Source organism: Lepidochelys kempii, chromosome 5, assembly GCF_965140285.1.
Source record: "Lepidochelys kempii isolate rLepKem1 chromosome 5, rLepKem1.hap1, whole genome shotgun sequence".
In the NCBI taxonomy this organism is placed as follows: Eukaryota; Metazoa; Chordata; order Testudines; family Cheloniidae; genus Lepidochelys; species Lepidochelys kempii.
In genome coordinates, this window is record NC_136384.1 from 74,051,519 (window position 1) to 74,079,508 (window position 27,990).

Here is a 27,990-nt window from a genome sequence, read left to right on the forward strand (position 1 = left end):
GTGGCGGGCTGAAGACAGGGCTGAAGCTCAAATGTGGCGGCAGCGTGATGAGAGGAGGCAGGATTCAATGCTGAGGCTGCTGCAGGACCAAACCAGAATGCTCCAGTGTATGGTTGAGCTGCAGCAAAGGCAGCTGGAGCACAGACTGCCACTGCTGCCCCTCTGTAACCAACCGCCCTCCTCCCCAAGTTCCATAGCCTCCACACCCAGACGCCCAAGAACGCGGTGGGGGGGCCTCCGGCCAACCAGCCACTCCACCACAGAGGATTGCCCAAAAAAAAGAAGGCTGTCATTCAATAAATTTTAAAGTTGTAAACTTTTAAAGTGCTGTGCTTAAAGTGCTGTGTGGCATTTTCCTTCCCTCCTCCACCACCCCTCCTGGGCTACCTTGGTAGTCATCCCCCTATTTGTGTGATGAATGAATAACGAATGCATGACTGTGAAGCAGCAATGACTTTATTGCCTCTGCAAGCGGTGATTAAAGGGAGGAGGGGAGGGTGGTTAGCTTACAGGGAAGTAGAGTGAACCAAGGGGCGGGGGGTTTCATCAAGGAGAAACAAACAGAACTTTCACAGCGTAGCCTGGCCAGTCATGAAACTGGTTTTCAAAGCTTCTCTGATGCGTACCGCGCCCTCCTGTGCTCTTCTAACCGCCCTGGTGTCTGGCTGCGCGTAACCAGCAGCTAGGCGATTTGCCTCAGCCTCCCACCCCGCCATAAACGTCTCCCCCTTACTCTCACAGATATTGTGGAGCACACAGCAAGCAGTAATAACAGTGGGAATATTGGTTTCGCTGAGGTCTAAGCGAGTCAGTAAACTGCGCCAGCGCGCCTTTAAACGTCCAAATGCACATTCTACCACCATTCTGCACTTGCTCAGCCTGTAGTTGAACAGCTCCTGACCACTGTCCAGGCTGCCTGTGTACGGCTTCATGAGCCATGGCATTAAGGGGTAGGCTGGGTCCCCAACGATAACTATAGGCATTTCAACATCCCCAACAGTTATTTTCTGGTCTGGGAATAAAGTCCCTTCCTGCAGCTTTTGAAACAGACCAGAGTTCCTGAAGATGCGAGCGTCATGCACCTTTCCCGGCCATCCCACACTGATGTTGGTGAAACGTCCCTTGTGATCCACCAGAGCTTGCAGCACTATCGAAAAGTACCCCTTGCGGTTTATGTACTCGGCGGCTTGGTGCTCCGGTGCCAAGATAGGGATATGGGTTCCGTCTATAGCCCCACCACAGTTAGGGAATCCCATTGCAGCAAAGCCATCCACTATGACCTGCACATTTCCCAGGGTCACTACCCTTGATATCAGCAGATCTTTGATTGCGTGAGCTACTTGCATCACAGCAGCCCCCACAGTAGATTTGCCCACTCCAAATTGATTCCCAACTGACCGGTAGCTGTCTGGCGTTGCAAGCTTCCACAGGGCTATCGCCACTCGCTTCTCAACTGTGAGGGCTGCTCTCATCCTGGTATTCATGCGCTTCAGGGCAGGGGAAAGCAAGTCACAAAGTTCCATGAAAGTGCCCTTACGCATGCGAAAGTTTCGCAGCCACTGGGAATCGTCCCAGACCTGCAACACTATGCGGTCCCACCAGTCTGTGCTTGTTTCCCGAGCCCAGAATCGGCGTTCCACAGCATGAACCTGCCCCATTAGCACCATGATGCATGCATTGTCAGGGCCCATGCTTTCAGAGAAATCTGTGTCCATGTCCTGATCACTCACGGGACCGCGCTGACGTCGCCTCCTCGCCCGGTATCGCGTTGCCATGTTCTGGTGCTGCATATACTGCTGGATAATGCGTGTGGTGGTTGATGTGCTCCTAATTGCCAAAATGAGCTCAGCGGCCTCCATGCTTGCCTTGGTATGGCGTCCGCACAGAAAAAAGGCGCGGAACGATTGTCTGCCGTTGCTCTGACAGAGGGAGGGGCGACTGACGACACGGCTTACAGGGTTGGCTTCAGGGAGCTAAAATCAACAAATGGTGTGCCTGTACATCAAGGAGTATTTCAGGCAGGACTGCACGGAGGGTTCCAATAAGAAATGGTGCACCAAAGTTATCGTTGTTATTGGAACAAGGAGGTTAGCCTGGCCTCTGATTGATACATGGCTAGATTAACCTCGCTGCGCCTTCTCTGTGACTGACTGCAGTGTGATCTAGACAGGGGAGGAGGAAAATGAGTACAAAACAAATCTGGTCTATTTCTTGTTCTGACCCACTCCATCTATCCTTTACATCTTTGGCTGGCAGCAGACGGTGCAGAAGGACTGCATGCCATCCACATCTCATGGCTGCTTGGCAGAAGATGGTACAGTACGACTGCTAGCCATCTTCATCTCTTGCCTGCCTGGCATAAGATGGTACAATACGACTGCTAGCAATCCTCATCTCTTGCCTGCCTGGCAGAAGATGGTACAGTACGACTGCTAGCAGTCCGTATCGCCTGCCCGCTCACCATAAGACGGTTCAATAGGACTACAGGACTAAAGAGAATGACCTGGTCAAGTCACTCCAAATTTAGTCCCTGCGCCCATGTCTGCCCAGGCGCTCCCAGCCGACGTGGCCAGGAGCACCTCGGACACGACGAGGACGACTACCAGTCGTATTGCACCGTCTGCTGCCAGAAGGCAATGGGTTGCTGCTACTGTGTAGCAATGCCGTACCGCGTCTGCCAGCATCCAGGAGACATAGGGTGACGGTTACCTGAGCGGGCTCCATGCTTGCCGTGGTATGGCGTCTGCACAGGTAACTCAGGAAAAAAGGCGCGAAATGATTGTCTGCCCTTGCTTTCACGGGGGGAGGGAGGGTGGGAACGGGGGCCTGACGATATGTACCCAGAACCACCCGCGACAATGTTTTAGCCCCATCAGGCATTGGGATATCAACCCAGAATTCCAATGGGCAGCGGAGACTGCGGGAACTGTGGGATAGCTACCCACAGTGCAACGCTCCGGAAGTCGACGCTTGCCTCGGTACTGTGGAAGCGCTCCGCCGAGTTAATGCACTTAATGCACTTAGAGCATTTTCTGTGGGGACACACACACTCGAATATATAAAACCGATTTCAAAAAAACCGACTTCTATAAATTCAACCTAATTTCGTAGTGTAGACATACCCTTATTGTCAAAAAGTTTATTCTTTTCTGGCATGTTTGAAATATAGTCCTTTGAACTACCAGACTTCACATCACATCTGCCCTCTAGAGGGGTTACATATAATCCCAGCTCAAAATAATACATAAACTTAATACTATAAAGATTTTCAAGGATAGTGCAGGAAATTGCTATCTGTTGGATCTCCCCTGCCAAAGTGGGTGTAACTAGGGCTATGTCTACACTACAGCTGTCTGAAAAATTTATGTCGCTCATAATATTCCACTCCCCTGAATGACATAAATGACACCGACATAAGCGTTTGTGCACATAGCGCAGTGTTGGTGGGAGAGCTTCTCATGCCGACATAGCTTATGCCACTTCTGGAGGTGGTTTTTTATGCTGACAGGAGTGCTCTCTCCTGTTGGCATAGAGCATCTTCAGCTCGTGCGCTGCAGTGGCTCAGCTGTATCAGTACAGATGCAGCACTGAACATATAGATATGGCTTAGGATGGTTGATCTGCACCCTAGGGAAACCTATTGTCTTATTTCCTGGACAGGGCATCAGCAACCAAATTTGCATTCCCTTTAACACAAGTCATTTCCATCTTAATCTTGGAGCACTAATCTCTATTTTAGCAATGTGGCATTTGTCCTTTTCATTTGTTGTAGTCAGGTGAGTGATCACTGCATGCAATGGTCACATGTCATCCAAAAGAGTACTGCTGTAGTTTGCTGAGGGCCCACACCATAACCAAGCATTCTTTTTCCATTGTTGCATAGTTGTTTTTCCTCAGGGATGCAATTTCTTGGTCCCACACACTGTGGGGTGCCTCTCCTCTTTTCATCAGCTTGCATCAGCACAACCCTGAGCCTGTGTCAGAGGCATCTCTGAATACCATGGAAGCCTTTTCAGAGTTTGGATATACCAGAACTGGATCTGTACTTATGGCTTCTTTCAGTTCACAGAAGTTGCATTGACTCTGTTTGGACCAGATAACCTTGTCTGACTTACCCTTCTTACACACAGATCAGTGAGGGACAACCTCTGCTAATATCTGGCCATCCCAGTAAAGAATTGTACCTGGTTTTTGTGTCTGGGGAGTGGGGCAATTCTTAAACTCCACTCTTGCAGGCTCTGGTTTTATGCAGCCCCTCTCCACTCCATGGTCAGAATAGCCCACTTCGGCCACCCCCATTTTGCATTTTTCCACCTTTACAATCAGGCCTACTGTCTGAATGCTATAAAGCATCTTCCTTAACGGGGTCACATGCTCTTCCCAAATCTGACTGAAAATACAAATGTTATATTTTTTTGCTGGAGAAAGATTGTGACATTTTCCACAATGTCAAACCACTATATGCTCAGGATTTGGCACTGACAGCAAATGTGCAGTGCCTCTAACACTGGAATGAGCATCATAACTTGGTCCCCTGTACCTATGTCAGAGCACATGTGGTGTGATCCTGCCAGGCTTTCTGTTTCTTCTAAGCTCTAGATAGGTTCTCTCAGAGAAAACCCAGAAGGTCAGTGAGTTGTTTTTTTCCCCCAGAAACCCAACAAGGACTCCACCATGGACATTCCCTTGGGAGAAGCTGTACCTTCCCACTCTGCCCTCGTTAGGTCCAGGGAGCCCTGTACCCTCCTCCAATAGAGAAGTTCAAAAGGGGAGAATCCTGTGGATTTCCAGAGAACCTCCTAATAGGCAAATAACAGGTCAGGTAAATATTTATCCCAATAACCAGGCTGTTGGTCCACAAAGTTTTCAATATAATTTTAAGGATTCCATTAAATCTCTCAACCAGTCTGATAGCGTGGGGGTAGTAGGGAGACGACCAAAATTGTGGAACCGCACATTTCTCCCATAGCCCTTCATGTAGGGCAGACATAAGTTTGCCCTGCGATCAATTAAAACCTCAGGGATAACTGCCCTTGTCCCTGGATGAATGTTGTTAGCAAGGTATCAGCCAACTTGTCTGACTCTATGGAGGACAGAGCTACTGCTTATTGATAACGGTACTACCACCAGAATATACTTTTTCTCCATATGGGTAGTTTTGCTAAGGGGTCCCACAATATCCATAGCAATCCTCGGAAAGCATTCCTCTGTAATGGGAGGAGGAATCAGGACAGCCTTGCCCTTATTCCAGCCATTTTCCACCCTCTGACAGGGTTCACAGCTCTTTTGGCACTGCTCAAAAACCCCAGCCCCGTAGAAATTCTGGAGTAAGTGCTGTTTGCTGAGCTGTATTCCCAAGTGTCCCAACTAGCCTGAGTAGTCTAAGATGGTACTTTTGTGATACCACCAGTTGTCTCTGTATACTCCATGGCTCAACATTGTTAGGGAGCATCCACTCTTTATAAAGCTACCTCTGATCCCAGAGAAACCTTTCCACGTACCATCCTGTCTGGAAGTTGCCTGGGGAGTCTGCTGCAGCCCTAGGTTTTCCTTGAGGGGTCAGTTAATTGTTCCTGCATGATTTCCAAAGCAGAAACTGGGAGAGCTTAGGCTGATCACTGGGGCCCACTTACACAGACCTCAGAGGGGGAATCAGGAGGACTCTGCCTAGCCCCAGGCCATGCATTCACACTGTCAGGCAGCAGCTCAGAGCCGTGTGCCAGCTTTCAGCTTGGTCTGAGGCAGGGGCTCTGGCTTTCTGCTTTTGGCTCCAAGTAACCCTACAAGTGGCGCAGGCTCAGGACTGCAGGTCATTTCCCAACAAGACCTCTACTGGTAGTTCGGATGGTACCCCAGCAGTGCTAGGGCCCTGATTGCCACCCCATTTCAGGTGGATCGGAGCCACAGGGACATGGAAATGGGGACCTATTATTCCCTGAATGGTCATGAGTCTATCTGGAATGATCTATGAGGGGTCTGCTGCTCATGGGCATACCAGTTACTTGGGTTCCAGTATCCCGCCATCGTTGGGCCATTTCCCATCCACCTCCACTGGGAAACAGTGTTTAATTGATTCCCATTTGGAGTCTGACAGAGTCATATTCACTGATGGGACTAGTTTTGGTTCCACTGATGGTGGAGTCATTGCCACCTGGACCTGCTATGTGCTACAACTAGCCTCTGATCAGCCTAGCACCAGGCAGTATTTTGTCTTATGACCACTTTTATGGCAATAAAAACGTATCAGCTCCCCAGGTTCCCTTTTTGGGCCCTTGTTATGATTTGCCTCCTAGCCATGTCTGGATTTAGCCCATTCTCCCTTGGGGGGGGGGGGAATGGGAGGGGGAGAGCTTGATTGGGTGGTCAGATTTGTGCTATCTCCCTTGATTTTTTTTTTTTTAACTGCCAAAGGACTGTCTGCATGTTGGTTGGCCATTTCCCAGATACGGTCATGCCTCTAGGATCTTTGTCTATTAGCCATTATTTCAGGTTGGGGTGGAAGAGTTTAAGGAATTGTTCTACGTCCATTAATTCATAGACCTCATCGACCCTGGAAACCCTCCAACCAGTTCCCCATTTTCTTACATAGCCCCTAATTTGAGTTGAAACCACAGATCATGTCCCTTTTTTTCTGAACTCCCCAAATCTTCTATATGCAGGGAGAAGTTTAAACTTTGGCAAGAAAGCTTGTTTATGTTGCCCATGATCTTTATATTTCTCTCTGTCCATAGGGGGGAAAATGTCTAAGTCCTTTGTGATAGTAATGGAGCCAGGCACCAGACCATGTCCTCCTGCCCTATCTTATTCAATTCGCACCTCATTTTAAAAGCATTTAGAAACACATCCATGTCATCCCCTTCCTTAAAGCAAGGAAATAATTTGGAATCTCTGCCACTCACTGGGACAGGTGCGTGGGTGTCTGGTTTCACGTACTGGATTAGGGTTTTGTGGGTGCACTCTGTCATTTTCAAGATGATGTTGACATTCCACGTCCTCCTCTCTTTCCTCATGCTGTCAGTGGCACTCCTTGTATTCTCTCTCACCTGGGTGATACCCATCTTCAAGCATCTGGTTTTCAAAACACAGGTGGTTCATCTCCAGCTGTATCCTCTCGTGGTCTACCTGTAGATCTGCCTCCAATCCCTGTTACGTGATGCATTTGGTTTGTACAGAGAATGGAAATTGCCTCTGTCAGCATCTTCCCTGCTTCTCTCCAGTAAGGATTTTCGTCAACTGTCTCAAGTTGGGCACCCAAAACCAGTGGACGCTTTTGAAAATTTGGCCACTGGGTCCACTGGCTTCTCCCCTGGCCCGCTGCACTCTGCCCCAAAGCCCTCATCCAAACTACCACAAGCAGCATCTTGGAGCAGAGTTCTGCAGCATGCAGGTGCTACAGGGTCCCCATAAGCATTCTCTCCATGGTGTTCCCCAGTGCCATGGAACTGCTGCTGTAGGGTTCTTCTGTGCCTGGTTTGGGTGGAGATGAGGGGCACGTTTTACGCATAAACACTTCCTATAATTCTTAATCCTTTAATAAACTCTACCTTTTTTAAAATAAGAAAGTTTGGATTAGAGAGAAAAGCAAGCATCCGCATCGAATCTACTTCTGATAAAATATGGGTGGCTACATAATTTCTGAGCACTTGACTGCTGTAAGTGGTCTGAACTATGCGTGAGACTTGAACACCATATTAAAAATCAAATAAGAAAAACAAAACCAAATATATAAAAATGTGAACTCTTAGAACTCTTAGTTAGAAAAGAAAGACATGGAAGAAAAGAATTAGCCATTAAAATGGTTAAATTAAACAAGGCGCAAATCTGCACATGGATCTCTGCGGGGGACAACGGAGTCATAAATTTCTCTAAATAATGACTAACCCTTTTCTAAATCCACATATGTATATGATTTACCTTTTCTTTTTCTAACTTGGCAGATTTTGTGCACTATATAATGGTTTTGATCAGCTACAACATGCTGGATTAACCGTATCTGTATTTCCAATTTAGTATGCTGATTGCATCACAGCTTGAACCAACATATGCCAGGACTGTTTATCCCTGCTTTGATGAACCTGCCATGAAGGCAACCTTTAATATCATAATTGTCCATCATCCCAGTTACGTGGCCCTTTCCAACATGCCTGCTATAGGTAGGTTAAAAAATGGACATCTGTATTTCTCCAAGTTACCTTAATAAAGGTTTGAATTTACTTGAACAGTGTATAATCATAACACATTATTTTACTGTATCATCCTGTACTATAGTGGTCTGTTATTGATGGGCTAAAGGCTCAAATATATGAAAATTCTGTTCAATTAACATGTTCTGTCCTAGCAATACAGAGCAATAATACAGAGCATTGAAGGGAGGTTAACTGTAAAAAAAGAAATGTAAGTGGAAGGAGGTTAGCAGAACATGACGTTGCAAAGACCAGGTTCTTAGGTATGTGTGGGAAGACTTTGAATGGTCCTATGGTAGTCCTTGCTGGTCAAAAGAGTAATTTTGATACATTACTGGAGGGAGACTCCTTCTCCCAAAAGGAGGCGGTTGCTGCTCCTGTTTGGGGACAGAAAGGGTTAGGGTTTGTCTACATGGGGAGTAGGGTGGGGAACACTGCTCCCTGGAGTTCCCCCCTTGCATAATGTGACTGGTCTCCTCATTTCCAGTGCCTTTTGCAGGCATCTGACTCTAACAAGATCTTCCATGGCTCAGCCTTCCGGCCAAGACACAAAGTTCAAACCCTTTCTGAGCTAACCGAAAGGTCCAAATGAAAATCAAAACAAGTCTGAATAGATTTTTTGCCTCCTTGGGCTATGTAAGTCTTCTGCTTCCACTTACAAACCCTATCTCAGGGTTCCCTGACACAGCAACCTACTCTACTCCCTGTGGGCTTTTCTCCAAAGAAGAGTCCTGCCACCTCTGCAGTCTCTCCCTGGATATTGCCCCCATTTCAGGCCCACCACAGGGATTGATTCTATTTCTTCTGCCTTCCTCGTGAGAGTGAACTCCCTCCCTCCCCTCTCCCAGGTCTTCTTCCCTCAACTGAGCTCAGCTCCATTTAAGTTGTCCTCTGTGGCTGGGGTCAGTCATTCTAACTCCATTACAACCAGCTGGGATCACTAATTATCCCTACCTGGCTAGATCAGAGGAAAGGTTGAAGGGTAACTGCTAGGTCATGGGCAAGGCTCAGTCCAGCTTACCTTAAAGGGCCAACCAGCCTGAGAGAGGGACTTATTTTGGAATAATTATTCCTGATTAACTCCATGTGCAAACTCCCCCCAGTCCCCAGAATATGAGTGCCTTATTTTGGAATGAGCATCTGCACATTGGGTTAATCAGGAATACTTAATCTGTTTTGAATTCATACCCTACTGTTGTTCCAGATTAACTTTCGTGTGGTAGGCAAGCCCTAAGAGACAAGGGTTGTTGAGGCAGGAAGATTATCTAATAGGTCTGAAAAAAAAGTCAGAGAGGGTTAGTAAAAATCTATAAATTCACAGGCAAATATGCACAGTCACAGTTTTGAGAGGTGGGTGGTGGTGGTATTGGGTCACCTTTCAATGGTGACATATCCATGTCTGGTAGCTGTGATTGATTGCACAACAGTTCATGTTCTGAGTCTTACTATACAGTGTTTACTCAGTATATTTTACTACATGACTTTTACTTACTTCTGAAGTTGTGGTGTTGTATGTGTGAGAGCTATACTTCCGTTATTTAAGGACAGGGGTGGGGGAGATTGTGTGTATCTTAAAAAAAAATTCTTGGGTGCTTATGAAAACTGCCTTAACAGTCACATAATTGAAATCTTCTGTTAATCCACAGAATAGACATGACAGGGTCAGCAGCCATGCAAGCTATTATATACTGCCCTGGCAATGTTTCTCACCACTGATTCTCACCTGATGTGGGATGCTGTGTGTGACAAAGACGCCACATGAGGGACAGATAGTATTCATGCAGGAACCCTAAAAAGCTGTGGGATTCCTTCCTTTCGTGTGTAAATATCTCTTTTAATATCCTTATCGTCATGATTCTTTATTTCTCAAGTACATAATTTTAAGTAGTAAAAGTCAACGGTTACCAAATCTGTGAGGCATGTAATGTAACTTTGGGACTAAAAGAGGGGAATATCTGTGAAGGTAGTCTGCAAATATTTCCTCTCTCAGAACCTCCTTCCATGGGTTTTTCTCTGGAGGGTCTGATTGGGCCCTTTATTTGAAGCATGTGAGATTTAAGCATTTGATAACTCTCAGGCATGTTTGATATTTACTTGAGTGATATTATGAACATACATATTATAGAAGTGTAGCATGGGAGAATATTTATGATGCTTGTCCACATCCCAAAACCAATTCACAGTTTGATGTGCTTCATAGATTTTGATGAAGAAGCTGAGGAGTGGAATAGTAGAGTCTTTGTATTTTAGGTAATAATTCAAGTACATGGAATGAGCTAAGTGGGAAAGTTGGCATGGTGCTATTGCCAAAATATATGTAGCCAGTGCTGTCATACAGAGTATAAAAGACTGGTTTTAAAACACAAACTCTTGTTTTATTGTATAGTAGTGATAGTTTGTTTCTACACTAAAATTGTGTTTGTTCTAGATACATCTGAAATGAAAGATGAGAATGGAAGCCTATGGACTGTTACCACATTTAACACGACACTGAAAATGTCAACTTATCTAACTGCTTTTGTGGTTTGTGACTTTGATTACATCACCAGGACTGAAAGGGGCAATGAGGTAAATAAGAGTACTCATAACTCATTAGAGCAGCTAACAGAATAAATTGGTTCTATGGTGCACCATATGTTTGATAAGATGTAACTTGTATTGAATATATGTCCTATTTTGAAAGTATTTGATTACATGGCAAAACTGTTAACATTTATCCAATAAATACATGTGCAGAAAAATCTCCTTCATAACAATTAGTTTATATACGCTGTACAGATCACTACATAAATAAATTCTGCTGTGAATGATGAGCAGAGTAAAACCTTCTGAGAAGTTACTACCCTGAAAGTATTTTTTGTAATTCAAGATCTCCTTAGCCCTTTTCATTTAAAAAGTGTAAGTCTGTTCCTGCTCCCACTGAAATTGGTGACAAGACAATAGGAGCTAGGTGAAAATATATATATATATATCCATATAGCCATATGTCAGCGTATTTAAAGTTAAAGCTGTCACTATTATTTTAACTCTATCCTTTGTGTCTGGGTATTAAAGAACACAATGGTGTGCTGATTTGAGACTCTTACAATACATTGGCAGAAAAGGGGAACTCAAGGTTGGAGAGACTATGTTAACTGAATACCTGTACCTTTTCACTTTAAATTAAAACCTGGAGATCAAATGCCTCTAAAACTGTGCCCATAAATTTTGCATTTACAACCACTTGCATGTGCAGAACTCACATCTGGGTTCAATTTTGCAAACTGCTATGTATTCAAAACTTGCTGGCTAAATTTTCAAAGGGTCTCAGATTAATGCGTGCACCCAAGTGGACATATAGATGGGGTAACAGTATATTTAATTTATCCATTTATTCATGCAAATACCTAAATTTTCTGTCCAAAAGCTCATTTCTGACCACAGACTGGTGCACATGCATTTTGCTGGTACAAGTTAAGATATCACTTTTAAAAATGTGGTCTTCAATGTTATTATGTTTTAAGGTGGTGTTTCATATTTAATAAAAGAACAACTAGGAAACTATCTATATACATTTAGACTCAAATCTTGGTCCCTTTGAAGTCAGTGCCAAAACTCTCAATGACTTCAATGGGATTAGGATTTGCCCATTAGTTTGTTCGGACAAGTGATAAATTGATTTTTTTTTTCTTGTATGACAAGTTTAATTGCAGGATCTGATACGGACAGACAGCATTTCCAAAACAGCTATTCAGAAATGTTACCCTCACAGAAGAGAGGTGAAGAAAGTGAAAATTTAAGTAGTCTAAAGTAACATTTCCTTGCTTTATTATAGATACGTATTTGGGGTCGGAAAGAAGCAATTAAAAATGGGTATGCTGAATATGCTTTAAATATCACAGGCCCACTCTTTTCATTTCTGGAAGATTTATTTAACGTCAGCTACCCGCTTTCAAAAACAGGTGAGGTACCTTCCTTTCATTTAAACACAAATGGTTGCTGATGATGTAATATCTACAGAAATACTGGGTCCTGTCTTGCCAGACTCTTACTTTAATCAGTGCAGGATTCAGAGAATACTAGCCCTAGGGTTGCCTACTTTCTAATTGCACAAAACCGAACACCCCTGCCCCACCCCTTCTCCAAGGCCCCACCCCTCCACTCACTCCATCACCCCTCCCTCCGTTGCTTGCTCGCTCTCCTGCACCCTCACTCACTTTCACTGGGCTGGGGCATGGGGTTGGGTGTAGGGAGTGAGGGTTCTGGCTGGGGGTGTGGGTTCTGGGGTGGGGACAGGGATGAGGCGTTTGGGGTGCAGGAGGGGGTTCAGGGCTGGGGCAGGGGGTTGGGATGCGTGTGGGGGGTGTGGGCTCTGGAAGGGAGTTTGGGTGTGGGAGGGGACTCTGTGCTGGGGCAGGGGGTTGATGTGTGGGAGAGGACTCTGTGCTGGGGCAGGGGGTTAGGGTATGGGGAGCGGGTTTGGGGTGTGGGGTCCTGGTGGTGCTTATCATGGCTCCCAGGAAGTGGCCACCAGGTCCCTGCGGCCCCTAGTCCCATGGGCAGCCAGGGAGGCTTCACATGCTGCCCTCACGCCAACAGGCGCCGCCCCTGCAGCTCCCATTGGTCGCGGTTCACAGCCAATGGGAGCTGTGGAGCCGACACTTGGGCAGGGGCAGCGCGCAGCGCCTCCTTGGCTGCCCATGCACCTAGGGGCCGCAGGGACCTGGCAACTGCTTCCGGGAGCTGTGCAAAGCCAGGGCAGGTTGGGAGCCTGCCTTAGCCCCGTGCCCATGCTGCGCCGCCGACCAGACTTTTAATGGCCCAGTCGGCAATGCCGACCAGGGCTGCCAGGGTCCCATTTCAACCAGGCATTCCAGCTGAAAACCAGATCCCTTCTTTCTGTGCAGCATCTTTCATTAATCTGTAAATCAGTGACCTCTCCCCACACTGATCTTGCTTTCTCTGAAATATCGTTCCTAACGTAATTAACCCACACCTCCCCAAAATTTCCTTGCTTCCTGTACTATGTCCCCATCTAACTTGTAAATTACCAGCATCTCTTTGCACCTTACTAGCTTTTGGTGCAGTGTCTTATCCTAATTTGTAACTCACCAACATCTCCCTGTATCTTCCTTCCTGGAAAAAAGTCCCCTGTAGGCAAACTCTATTTCTGCTTAGAAGGAAACGTGCAATAGCCATTTCTTAAACCTCATTATCTTAGTTTTATGTATACCTTGTGCAAAGGTTGTAGACATCATTATGGGTCCTGACTCACCACTGAATTTTTCCAGTTTTACACCAGTATAACTTAATTGATTTCAACAGAGTGACACAGATATAAACTAGATCAATGGAGTGGTGACATAGGCCTCTTAGTAAAAATTTCAGCCTTGTGATGACATTGGTTACTAAGCAGACTTCCTTTAGACTTCATTTGAGAGTTTGGCTTAAAAATCCATGGCATGATGTGACCCATTGTGAATGGTTTCATGTAAACACTGAGCACATTTGTTATGAGCTCAAAAACAGAAAGTTAAAAATCAATACATTTCAGTTTAAAAAATTGGGCTCTTCTTAATATATAAGAGCTAAAGAAATCATTTTTAACCACCAGTTTCCTTTTATTTTGTACTCTGACAATTTAAAATACCTAAATAATTTTTTAATAGTCTGGAAGATGAAATTTGCTCATTAGTTACCACCTATATAGTTTTAAATTAAATATCCCTTGTTGATATCCTTGATGTCCATTCAAAATCTTTCTTCATTTTCTTCAATGTCCAAATCCAGGGTGGATAAAAATTAAAGATCTTTTTTTTTAAAAAAATTGAAATTGGATTTTTTATTTAAATTTGTATTTAAACTTTTTTATTTTTAAATTTTATTGAAATTATACTGTTTTTCTTTTTAAAAATAAACCTGTTTAAAATGACATCTGAATTTAATACAAAGGCCTAAACTTATTGTAATTTAGTTGTAAATGTGAAACATCTTTTCATAAGAGATGTTTATGAATCCAAAATATTTTGTTTAATAAACATTTTATATGCTGTGTTTTGTGTTTAATTAAATCCCAGTTACCATCCTAGACACAAATCATGAGCAAAAAGTTAATTAACTAGTAAATAAACAATATATTATTCACCATTTTCTAACATACAAAAATATACAATTAATAAGAATCTGAAAATATTAAGCTATATAATTCCTTAAATAAATGTTTATAATTATAGTGTACCTCCTCGGTAGCAAAAAGATACCAAATCTAGTGTAAAGGCTCTATTTAGTTGTAAATCAACATATTCTTCAGATAGTGTCTCTGTGCTCCATTTTGCGTACGCCTGAGCTCTGTGCCTTCAATCTAAGATTTTTTCGTAGGGGTGCTCATCTGGCCCACACATGTGCCCCACACATCCTCGTGTCTAGCACCGAGACTATATGAGGCTGCATGGGTGAACCACCCTCATTCCTTCACAACCGCCATTGGCTTGAGACAGTGTCTACTGTGTGCCTGTTCTCTGATATTTAGCTTTTTTTCTCAGATAGTTAGTTACCTTATGGTTGGTTACCCTTTTGTGTTATAGTTACTGGAAAAATTATTCCATTTGTTTTGCTTTTCTTTCTCAAAAAAAGCAAAAGCAAACAAAAACCTCTTTTTATTCATATAGTTGTGTAGTTAGGAGATTTCCTCTCCTAGGGGTTAAATTTTCATTAGTTTTGCTCACGAATGCTGGGATCCCCAAGATTCAAGAGGTGTCTCTCCTGTCATGAGGCTATTCCAAAAAGTGACAGACGCTCCCAGTGCCTCCGCTGCCTGTGTGGTACTCATATCCCCAGTATGTGCAAGATCAGCACTTCCTTCAAGGGTAGATCCTGAAAAAATAGAAAAATTAAGTTTAAACTCCTAATGATGGAGCAAACTTTATGTTCCGCTTCAGATCCAGGGGTACATAGACCTCCCAGTACAGCTAGTACCCCATCCACACTGAGATCTTGGTCACCAGAGACGGGTAGTAAGGCAGGCAGCACCATGGAACTGAGTACATCTACGGTGCTGAAGTTCTCATTCATATCTGCCTATAAGCAGAAGGAGGTAAGGAGTAAATCTCCAAGAATCTCTCGGTCACCATCTCACAAGAAGGCTACAGGAAACCTCAGGTCACAAGGGTAGTTCCATGTAGGCTCCCAGCGAGGCTGGTACTGCAAAGGCAAAGAGAAGTCAGTCCTCTAAGACAGACTCCATATCAAGTTCAGATTCCCATACCCAGAGAGCAGAGACATGGTTGAAAAGACCAAGCCGATCCTGGAACAATACTTGGTACCGATAACAAGAAGATAAATAATACCAAAGACTGCTTGCCTACCTGTGGTACTGAGGGAATCGGAACCCAACTCACTCCCATACTAAGTACTTGGTACCAGCTGCATCAGTACCAAACCCATCCTTCACAGGTTCCCACTAAGCCCAATCTTTGATACTGTTGGTACTGCAAGAGTTTAGGTACCCTAAGGATCTGATAATATCTTGTGAGCTGGAGTATTTTCTTTGAATGAGTGGAGGTTTGTCACTGTCAAGATGCTTTCAGTGACCAACCCCTCTATCACCTAAAGCACCACACTCACCTTCATCTACTCTGCAAGTGGAACAGCTGTCCCCCCTGTCCCCTTACAGTATATGGAAGAGAACATATCAGATTCTCAAATTTTGGTGCAGGTTCCCCTATCTGTTCTGGGACACATCACTCTCCCTGCTATACTAACATATTACAGGAGGATAGACTTCAAAGGATGCCCATGTGGCAGGAACACAGATGGCTGCCTCCACTTTTGCCATTTGGGCCCCCTCAGTGGCCTTGCTGAGATCTGTGGGCCTTCTATCACTAACAATTTACATCAAGGTCTTTGTAACATCGGAGGGAACAGAGAGGGACCCATTCTTCTCAACCCCCTTTACCACCACATATGCCAGAGGAAGAGACCTTTGAGGAGCAAGAGGCAAGGGCTGATAAGGAAGTGACACCTCTTAATAATATTTCCTCCACATCTCATGATGAAGTTGTCATGCCTCCATCACCTTCTGTGGCAGATGACTTCAGGCAATTTCAGGAACCAAGGAAGTGGATTTCTGACATGCTGCAGATTCCCTTAGTGGAGGTTCAGTAGTCCTACCATAAACTCCTATATTTTACACACTTGATATCTATGAAGATTGCCATTCTGGTCAATGAAACTTTTATGGAGCCTGCTAAGATGGTTTGGCAAACTCCAGCTACCACACCGCCTACCTGCAAGAGGGTGGATAAAAAGTATTATGTTCCAGTTAGGGAATTGAAGTATCAATTTTCTCACCAAGTTCCAAATTCCCTAGTAGTGGAGGCCATTGATGAAGGCAGACAAACATAGCTCAAAGTCTACCCTGTACACGAACAACCACAAGAGGCTTGATCTTTTTGGTCAATAAATCCTATGCTTCAGTCACACTTCAGTTCAGAATACCAAACCATCTGGTGATCATGACCAAATCCAACAATTCTTTTATTGAGCATTGAGCACCCATAGTTCTTTATTTTCTAAAGAAAAGTGCCTTTTCATTGGTTGATATAAGGAGAAGTTACTCACCTTGTGCTGTAACTGGAGTTCTTTGAGATGTGTGTCCCTGCAGCTATTCCACTACCCATTCTCCTTCCCCTCTGCTTTGGAGTCTCCCTTGTGGGTCTTTGCAGTGGAGAAGGAACTGAGGGCGGTTTACTCATGCAGCCCCATGTAACCTCGGTGCAGGGCGCAAGCATGTGTGGGGCACATGTGTGGGCTGAATAGGCACTGCTACCAAAAACCTCCCTTCATAGACACAGGTGTCCCTGAAGTGGAGCACCCACAGGGACACCCATCTCGAAGAACTCCAGCTACTGCACAAGGTGAGTATTCTCTCCTTTTAATGGTTATATCAACCAGTGAGAATGGACCTTCCTTTAGAAAATAACTGACGCACAAATGGTGAAGTTGATTAAAATCAAAGATTTAAATCAAGGCCTTGATTTAAATCAACCCATCCTGCCAAAATTTATCTGAATCATAGATGTGATGAGCTCACTGCTTATCAGGCACAATGGGGAATACAGGGAAAACAGTCATGGTGGAGTGAGACTTGCTGTGAGGCGAGAGAGAAGGTGTTTCTGGGGCAACTTGATCCATGCAAAAGAGTGGAAATGAGCCTCTCTGCTCACCCAGGGATACAGAGTTTGAGAAGGAGCCTTTCTTATCAGTAGCCAGGAGCCTTTCTTATCAGTAGCCAGGATGCAAAAAGCGGGGGAAATTACACGCCTAAAAGCCATGAGAGAGAGAGAGAGGAAAGATGTCTTTTTCTGCTCCCTCCCTCCTGCATGCTCCCATAACTGTGGCAAAAGCAAGACAGAGAGAATGGAGAGCCAGAAGTACTTAGGAGTGAGGACAGTTGACTCTACTCTCTCTCAGCAGCTGGGAGGAAAATCCCTTTATCAAATATTTTAGTTCAGAGTGTACTTTGGTACATGAAACTGTTGATGGGTTTGGCTTGGACTTAGTTGATTTTTGTTTTTCTGACGGAAAGGGCAGCATCACTAGAGAGGCATAGCAGTCTCATAAGCAGTTAAAGACATGAAAGAAAACAATTCCAAAAAGCGTTTTCTAGTTTATTGCAATGGTACAGCAGAGAACCACTAAAATATATATCTTGTAATTGCACATTGAGTAAACATAGAACAGTCATGTAAGCCTCTTACTCTTGAAAATTTTAAAGATTTTTTTTTTCTGTTTAAATCAATTTAGATCTGGTTGCACTGCCTGATTTTGGAGCAGGTGCTATGGAAAACTGGGGGCTAATTACTTTCCAAGAATCATCCTTGATGTACATCCCAAGTGATCAATCCGGAGGCAAAAAGGCTATGATTTGCCTAATTGTTTCACATGAGCTAGGACACCAGGCATGTGGTAAAACATTCTGTATATGTGTTTATCTATGAAGTTGCTCTTTTCCAGTTTATATAGATGCAAAGTCACTATTTAATATGGGAAAATAGCAACTTACATGTAGGGGTGTAACAGTTTTGATGGTAACTAGAGGAAGGAATGCTACAGTAATAACCAAAGCCATTGTTTCAGTTGGTTGGAAGATACTTTGGTTATAAATTAACTTGGCAGATCAATATAAAAAACAAATTTCAGCATGACACAGGAACTTCCACCCAATATCTGTTTATCTTGAATGAAATGCTGATTTTGGAAATACTGATGACAGTATTACCATTATTTGAAAAGTTGACTCAAAGGGGTCATGGATATACACGTCTACTAATGAACCATTTGTTTATTTTCTTACGAGATACTTGGCTACCTTCCAAGAAAATACTCTACCCTAGCAATGAACATGATATGCATATCGAGATAGAGTAATAATTCCCACAATGCATTGATGGGAGAATAGACTCCATAAACAATGTTAATTTTTAATGGGGATAGATGTAGCTATCGAAGAAGGTAAATAGTGAATGGGCTATGGAACTATAGAATGAAGGCAAAGTAAACACATTTTTATCTGTAGCTGGAACTGTTTACATAATGACCTTCAGAATTTAAAATTATTTGGTTTGGAATGATAAAATAGTTTCACTTCATTTTTTACTATACTTCATTTAATAGTACTTTTGTCAAGAGAAAGTATTTTAAACAATAAAGTTAGCAAAAAGAGTTTAACTTGGCTAGTCCACATGTACACCCTCCTGACTTTGTCTGTTCATCTGACGGTCTGAAAAGTTAGTGTGTTTATTGAGGGCCAGTAAAATAAATATTACTTATTAAACATAGTTTTTACATAAGGTAACAGAGCTTAAGGATCAACAAATAACATATAATGAAATCACAAATCCCCAAATGATATATCAGATTTTTGTTAAATATAAACTGCCAACTATTAGTACATCACAGCTGTTGTGGAAGTTTTATTGCTCATCAGGATATGGATTTGCTGATTTTGGAAGTGGCTGTTTCCCCAGTTCTGTTTATCATCTACTTGACAATTTCCTTTTGTTAAGAACAAGGAAAAACAAAATAATATTATTTAATTGGAAAGAAGCTATTTTGAAAATACTTTTGTGTATTATTTGAGAAATGTCATATTTTCAAATTGTAGTCTGGCTTTCTCTGCTAGATTTACAAATGTATAAGTGACTGCTTTAATTTAAATAGAATGGCGAACTGTTTAAAATCACTGTATATGCTTATGTTATGAAATCTGAGACCAAGGAATTAAAAAATATACAACCACTGACCTGCATCTGTGTGGCTTTTCTCAAGTTGTATCTTTGCACTACTGAATTTCCACCAACTGGAAAAAATTATAGCATTTGATTTGTGAAAATGTATATACATTAAATAAAGTCACACTGTTCTCTTGATCATTCATGTCTGTTTAACATATAGGAATGAAAGCAGCAGTTCAAAGAAATGCAATCTGAGACATTTTTTCTTTTCTATTTAAGTGGTTTGGAAATCTGGTTACCATGAATTGGTGGAATGATCTATGGCTCAATGAAGGATTTGCATCTTACTTTGAATACGTTGGTGCTAGCTACATGGAACCCAGACTACCACTGGTGAGTACCAAAGCTGAATGTTAACGCTTTCCCCTTACAACCTATATTATTGTCCTGATCCTACACCAGGGAGGTGCAGTCAATGGGAGCTTTCCTGTTGTCTTTAATGGGCTCGTGGTCAGTTCCAGTATAACTTTAAATGAAAATAATATAGATATTGTGTATAGAGTGGTGTGAATAACTGATTTTTCGGTTCTCTGGCTGTTCCAAAAAGTAAAAATAAAATTAATTTAGGATCAAACAAAATATTTAATTTGACCTGAAACCTAATGTTTCATTTCATTTTAGTTTTTAGAACATTTTAAAATAAAATTGAAAAATTTTTGAATGAAAAGTCATTTTGAATCAAAAAATCAACGTTTCATTTCAACATTTTCTAAATGAAACCTTTCAATTTTTTCAGATTTTTTTTTTTAACCAAAATAATTTGGCACATTCAGCATGAATGCACAAAATGTTTCTGCTGACCCAAATCTGCATTTTTTTTTTGTTTGGGGGAAAAAAAAAGTTTCAGCCAAAACATTTCACCTATCTCTAATGGTTTGTGCATATAATATAGAGACAAATGTTGGCTCACAATTGCATCTGCTCTTTCAGCAGCACAGAGATAACATTTCAGTATTTGCTTTGAATCTGTCTGTTACTGTACATTCATTTTGAAATGATATTCACTATACCTAATTGATATAGGTGGGTTTGGTTTTATGTACTCTGTTTGTACATATCTGTGCAGCTTGTAATAATCTTTCTTGCACTCATGTTATATTAAGTCAGATAATAGGACATAACTTTTTAGAACGTGTCTCATTTATTCACAATAATCCAATATGATTAATCATGACTGTCAAAAATGCAAAACTGTAAATGTAATGTAAATTTGTAAAATGTAAATTTTTCTTTACTGTGTGAGGTGGGGGTACTCCACATACATGATTCCTGAGAAGCTGTTGCTTGTTTAGGTTAACTATGGGGTACAATGAATGTAATTCTCTCTCTCTCTCCTAGTTTAGTATTCTATATGTAAATGACTCCACAGTTGACAATGTAAATGTAAACTTCTTGTGTTTGAGACTATGGAGACATTGATGACAACTCCATAGTTAAGCTTGTGTTGAGTTTTTCTTTTTAAAACAGGATTTCATTCTCTGCTAGGGATGAAAATTAGTGTTTGTGATCACCAAAATTACCACTTGCTCTTTAAGCTTGTGCTTAAATTAATCCACCACTTAAGTTCTTTGCTGAATTGGAAACTACTACAGGCATGTCAAATACATTCTTGGGAGGATCAAATCTGATTTTTAGGCCATGGAATCTACTAGTGTGCAACTTTGGATGTCCAGAACAGTTTACTGGTTCTATATAAAGCAGAACTTAATACCACAGGAACGTATAAAGGACTAAATTTTAAGAATGAAGCCTTTGCCTCTCTTTTTGTAGCTGCAGTTTGCCTTGTAAAAGTCTGCACCTGTAACTTCGTGACACAAAATGTATTGCAAATCAAAGCACTTAACATCATTAGTTATATGTACAGCTACAGATTTGTGTCTCGAATCTGGTAATTGCAGATACCTGCACTAAGGGTTTTCACCTACAATTTAAATGCAGTTAAAAAATTACAAGCACAAATTGCATCTGCAACATTTCAAAATTTGGCTCCCAAAATTGTTTGCAAAATACAAAATAATCTGTAACTAAATAAGTTGACTACTCTTAAAAACCTGTCTCCTCCTCTTTGGTAGTGCAGGTGTTCAAAGAGACCTGCAGTGTTTTAAAAACACATTAAATAAAAGAACACCTACTTGCAGACCCACATTAGTAGCTGAACCTCCAGGTAGACTTAAAATGACAAATACATGTTCAAAGAAATCAGATGAACGTAAGTTTCTTCTTTACTTTCCTGAGTATGAGGCTTGGCTTCAGGTCTCTGGAGTGACAGCTGTAAATTGTCACAATTTCATTAAAATTAAGGGAACTAAGCTGATTTACACCAGCTGAGGATCTGTCTCTCCACATTTGCTATCCAGGGACATCTGAAGCACCTAAAACTGCACTCCTTTGGATGGCTATTGTGTTATTTAGTCTTTCAATATAGGAAACAGAGAACACTGAATGTGTCTTGCCAGATAAGTGAAGCAAGAACTGATTGTACTCGAAATGTAAATATATAATTCATTTTTACATTTTGCAATTTTTGTTGCATTTAATAATTTTTAATTTTTTTCTTAAATCATAAAACTTTAGTGCTCTTCATGAGACCCAAACCTGCCATCCTTCTGTGTGCAGAACTCCCACTGCTTTCAATGGTAGTTCCACCTGTGGAGGATATGCAGGATCAGGCCCCTGACGCCCTTTATTCGGGGGGGGGGGAGTTGCTTCCTTTTGAGGGGGAAAAAATGAGCGGAAAGGAAAATGTTAGCTTGTATGTAGTCTGTGTGGTTTATACAATTGGAATTAATTGAAATGAGAGTCTATCTTTTAATTTTCAGAATAAAATCTTTTATTATCACATGTTACAACCTGTCTTAAGGGAAGATAAAGAAATAGCAGCTCGGTCATTATCAGCAAGAGAAGAAAAAATCAAAGGAACGTTTTCACTAGTTGGCCTATTTGATATCTTCACTTACAGCAAGGTAAAAAAGAAAATCAAATATTTTGCTTTTATGTACTTTCCAACAATTTTGTAAAACACAGATTTAAAAAGAACCAGCAAAATATTTTATTGCAAAACTTACAATCGTTTAGTTATCTTTTCTTCTAAGATTTAATTTCCATAGTTCCATTTTTCATTTAGTTATAAACACAGGTACATTGGGTGTTGCAAAAGTGTTCATCTACAGGAAAGCATGAATATGAATGCATTTGCTATCTATCCTAAGTATTCAAAGTCAAAATAGAAATGATCAGTGTCACTTATGAAAAATATGGCTTGAATATCAGTCATTGAATGGTTAAAGTTTATTTAAATAAACTCATGTGTTCAAACATCTTTTTTGTTCCATAGGGGGCCTCCATTATCTGGATGCTTTCCAGCTTTCTGACTGAGAGACTGTTTAACAAAGCACTCAATGTGAGTTTAGAAAACTAAACTTCTTCATCTTGGTTTATCAGTTTGAAAATAACAATGAGCATGAATGAGTTTCTCTTTTTCTGATTTTTTAATTAAAGCTTAATGAACTCTGATGTTTATATTTGTTTCTTTGCAGTCATACCTGAAAGCATTTTCGTTTTCAAGTGTTAACCAAGATGATCTGTGGACTCACATACAAATGGTACTTACCATGTCTTGTTAGTACTTTTGCTTTAATGGTTGGAATGGGCCAAATTAGGCTCATATACCAACTGTGGAACTTTGAAGTGGAATTTCCCTACTCCTAACCTAGTTCCTACACCCCACCCCCATCCCCTGAACTCACTTTGCAGGCCTTTTGTGGCAGGAGATTTGATGGGAGAGATGAGGGACGAAGGGTATGTCTACACTGAAATTAAAAACCTGCAGCTGGCCCGTGCCAGTTGACTTGGGCTTGTGGGGCTTGAGCTAAGGGGCTGTTTAATTGTGGTGTAGACATTTGGGCTCATGTTGTAGCCTGAGCTCTGAGACCCTCCCACCTCACAGGGTCCTAGAGCCTGGAACCAGACTGAGCCTGAACGTCTACACTGCAATTAAAGAGCCCCTTAGCTTGAGCCCCACAAGCCCAAGTCAGCTGGCAGGGGCCAGCTGCAGATTTTTAATTGCAGAATAGACATACTCTGAAGGGCCAGAGAGGAGGTCTGTGCACTTGCCTCTGCCTACACAAACTCGCATAGATTATTCTTGCTCTGAATACATTTTGTCATCTTTCACTTGGCCATTTAATTGGATAATCTTTTCTTACAGAGAGACAAGGTGGGTGTGGTAATATATTTTATTGGACCTTGTGTTGGTGAGAGAGACAAGCTTTCAGGTTTACATGGGGCTCTTCTTCAGGTCTAGGAAATGTATCACAGCTAAATACCAGGTAGAGCGGGTTTTTTATCATAAGTAGTAAACATATTTTAAGGGACCATTCAAGGTGAAGTGGCTCATTAACAGCTCCCCAGTCATAAAGGGGAAATAAAAGCTGGGCAGTGGGGGTTTAAATGGGTTATAAATTGTTGTAATAACCACCCCTCAGCTTTTTTCTCTCTCCAACAGAAGTTGGTCCAATAAAAGATATTACCCCAACCACCTTGTTTCTTTCATAGAATATCAGGGTTGGAAGAGACCACAGGAGGTCATCTAGTCCAGCCCCCTGCTCAAAGCAGGACCAATCCCCAATTTTTGCCCCAGATCCCTAAATGACCCCCTCAAGGATTGAACTTACAACCCTGGGTTTAGCAGGCCAATGCTCAAACCACTGAGCTATCCTTCCCAGGCTCTAACACAGCTATGGTGGCACTGCATATAAGCTTTTCTGATCTTTATTTCTGTGTAACTTTGAAATCTTTTTCTTTTATATCTTCACTTTTATACACAGTAAATATTTTGGCTTGGACAATATTTTAAATTTAGTTTATTTATCATAAGTCACTAAAGGGTCAGGATTTATCCATGGATATTACTATGAGGGCCCAACACTTCAGGGAAACTCCCCACCGTCAGCACCTTTAAAATTTGATAAAAGTTTGAATAAAACTGGACCCTAAAAAACAAATATTAATAATGGATTTTTATGATAATGTCTGTACCAAAATTACTGTGGAGAATGATTCCATCATGCTACAACAGAGTCTTACCTTAAGAACAGAGGGTCATATTCTCATATGGCATAAATTGTTGTAGGAGTATTGAAATCAATGGAGCTATGCCAGTTCCCACTAGTTGAGAATCCAGCCCAGAATCAGTTGTCAGGTGTTACATTATTTATTTAATTAGTTAGTTAGTTTTCATAGTGTCTATCTTATATTCTAGGTGCTTTACATGAATTGAATAAACATCCCATACCACAAATTGTGTCGATCATTAACCACCCAAAGGTGCGGATATATTGAAATGAACAAGAGAAAGGTAAAGAATCAAGTTACAAGAATTAGAAATGTCATTGCAATTCTTTAGATTTCCCTAAAGAGTTGGGTCCTCTATAGGTTAGGGACAATAATGCTTTTTTTTGGTTAGTTACAATGATTCTCAATATAAAATACACATGAATGAAGATGAAGTCGTTATAATTTCTCAAATACGTTACTACATCCCCCAGTGTGTTGCTGGGATCAGTATAAATAAACGTTTCATAAATGTTTCTAATTCAGCCTTTCTTGAAGGTTGTAGATGCACAGAATGAAGTTCAGTTGCCTGCATCAGTAAAAAATATAATGGACTCCTGGACATGCCAAAATGGGTTTCCAGTTTTAACATTGAATCTGTCCACCGGCATTATCAGTCAGGAACAATTTTATAATAAAAGGACAGAAAACAATACTACTTACAAGTATGTTTAGTTCATATTTTTACCATTTAGCATACGTTTACCTTTTATTGCAGAAAAATATTGCATTAGTACATTATGTTTTGAAGAGCTGTTTGTTTTTTCCCCTAGAATTGTCAAATGAAATCCATTTGAGACATGAGTTTGAAGTGGTATTGCATGCAATTCCCTTTTCCAAGGAATTACTTCCCCCCTGGGTAGCAATTGTGCAAGGCCATTATGTGGCTGCAAAAGACAGACACGGAGACCAAGATCTTCCAAAATGGGTGACTAACTTTAGTAGCAGTAGCTTTGGTGCCCTTTTGCAGAAGGCTGGTGTGCTGCTCAGTGAGCACCCGGAGTCTCTTGTCTGCACAGAACTCTTTTGATCAAACATGTTTCTGAAAAAAGGAGTTTTACAGGTGCCGGGAAGGGAATGAAGAGTAATGAAAGGAGAGAATGTAGGAGGATAAAATCACTGTTAGAAGAAGGAAAGTAATCCACAGAGAAAGATTCTACTATCTGAGGATCTGCCAAAGGATTATAGGCTAAATCTTGGCCCTATTGAATTTAAAGCCAAAACTCCCTTTTATCTTCAGTTAGACCAGGAGTTGATCCAACTTGAGTACTAACATCAGCAAAGATACAGTGCATCAGATAGGGGAAAGGAGCAGCTGGAATTTTAAGAAATTACTTGCAATCTTATTCAACATCAGTTTAGAGCTTGTTTCCTTAACTATAAGAATTAATTAAATTGTCCAATTTTGTTTTTTGTTAAGTAACACATGGATTGTTCCTATTTCTTGGATAAGAAATGGATCTGCACAACCCTTAGTCTGGCTAGATAAAAGTAGCAGTAAGTAATGTTTTTGTTCATACATGTAAAAAAAAAAAGCCTATAAGCTTTTATAAACATGAGCTATATTTGAATTAGATAAGAAAGGATAAAAAACTCAATAAAAAACTCCACATTAATCTGCTTTAGTTATATCACATGTTAAAATAAGTACATTTTCAAATAAAGAAAAATGATGTGCAAAAATCTGTTGTAACTGTAAAAGTACTATTTTAATCACACAATAGAATGGACATCGTGAGATAAGATTTCCATAACAACTTGAAGTCTGCTGTTTTGTACAGAGAGACAAATTCTGAGGTCCTATTCAGGTTTTACTCATTCCTTACTCAGGCTGCTTCCACTGACTTCAGTGGGAGTTTCTCCTGGACTGAGGAAGGACTTCAGGATTTGGCCATTATCAAAGGGTCATAATCATATAATACCTAAATACTGTAAATAACTCGATGGTGTAACTCAAAATGCCACATTTGTACATCTAAGCAAACTGAAAAGGTGCAGTTTCAACAATACTTAATTTAATTTGTTTATATAATTTTAAAGAAGGAGCAGAATTAAAATTAATCTTAAAAAATGAAACTACACATGCATCCTCAGTCATAAAAAGGTGCAATTCCTTTTCATTTTACTATTCTGCGATAAACAGGTCCACTTAACCAGAGATAAGGGTGTAATCACTGCTACTTTAAACAAAAAGAAGCTTCATTAGATTATTGCCATTCTAAAAACCTAAATATTTGAAAGGTTGGACATTTTGAATTAAGGTTCTAGAAACAGCCTTCATTCTAACCTTTACTCCACCACACTATGAACCATCTATATGAGGCAGACACATGCTTCTTCAAATACTTTTTTCAGTTCCTCAGTACATAATAATGATAATGTAATACACTGTATACCTATGTCAACTCTCCTCTGTCCTGTCTTTGGAGTGGGTGTGGTAAGGTCAAAAGCTGTTAATCTATTTTGTATAATGAGAGATAGGGCTATCATAGAATATCAGGGTTGGAAGGGACCTCACGAGGTCATCTCATCCAACCCCCTGCTCAAAGCAGGACCAATCCCCAATTTTTGCCCCCGATCCCTAAATGGCCCCCTCAAGGATTGAACTCACAACCCTGGGTTTAGCAAGCCAATGCGCAAACCACTGAGCTATTGAAATGAGTATCTAGCCACAGGTGGGTGGAGGAAGCAGATAAACAAAACAATATTTATTCACCCCAGAGAACACTTGTACTTTTCAATTTAAAATTCAATAAGCCGCTGCATGAGTGACAAGTTAGCAAATTAGGGCTGTTGCAGGAAAGGGGTGCTAAGCAGTGGTCACTTTGAAGGTGCTATACTAAGTTCAGTGCTATGGATTAAACTTGTTGTAGGGTTAAAGAAAGACTCCACTCCCTCACCCATCAACCTGTCACACATTCTCCTATGTGCAGCTCTTAGAATGACCAAACATCCCCATGAATTAGCATTTGGAGCATCTGTCTGAAGAAAATAAAATACTGCACATATTCAGTAGTTCCTTTAAAAATATTGTAACTTGTACTTGAAAACCAAATGTCTTCAAATCTATCAAAGTCAATAGGCCTCATTCAAGGCTACTGACACACCAAGTCTAAAGTTTTAAAACAAAGCCAATTCTGATTTGCTGTGCCAAAGTACAAAAGAAAGTGACTGAATGTTTTCTTAAAAGATTTTCTTAAAAATACTTTTTCGCACAAAGCACTCAGATAGCTAAATTAATTATTATGAAACTTATCCCACACTTACTCACCTAAAATAGAAATCACTTCTGGGTGACACCAACTATAAAAATTTCAGCTGAAAAGTGTTTTGTGGAAATAGTTTAGGCAGAGGCCACTCAATACAATCTGCTACTCTAGGTAACACTTCTGTGTGCTGCCCCCCACAATACTTAAATTTGG

At 41.3% G+C, this 27,990-nt stretch overlaps 1 protein-coding gene across 1 annotated transcript in view; it reads left to right on the top strand.

Annotated features, from left to right (window-relative positions):
• Positions 1-27,990, top strand: part of LVRN (laeverin) — a 67,302-nt gene that overhangs the window by 13,683 nt on the left and 25,629 nt on the right. The window contains exons 2-11 of the mRNA XM_073344753.2: positions 8,011-8,153; positions 10,612-10,751; positions 11,998-12,124; positions 17,967-18,121; positions 19,676-19,789; positions 22,276-22,419; positions 22,791-22,856; positions 22,993-23,058; positions 25,067-25,233; positions 25,989-26,065. Of these exons, the coding sequence (XP_073200854.2) occupies positions 8,011-8,153; positions 10,612-10,751; positions 11,998-12,124; positions 17,967-18,121; positions 19,676-19,789; positions 22,276-22,419; positions 22,791-22,856; positions 22,993-23,058; positions 25,067-25,233; positions 25,989-26,065 (1,199 nt within the window). The remainder of the gene's footprint in view (positions 1-8,010; positions 8,154-10,611; positions 10,752-11,997; positions 12,125-17,966; positions 18,122-19,675; positions 19,790-22,275; positions 22,420-22,790; positions 22,857-22,992; positions 23,059-25,066; positions 25,234-25,988; positions 26,066-27,990) is intronic.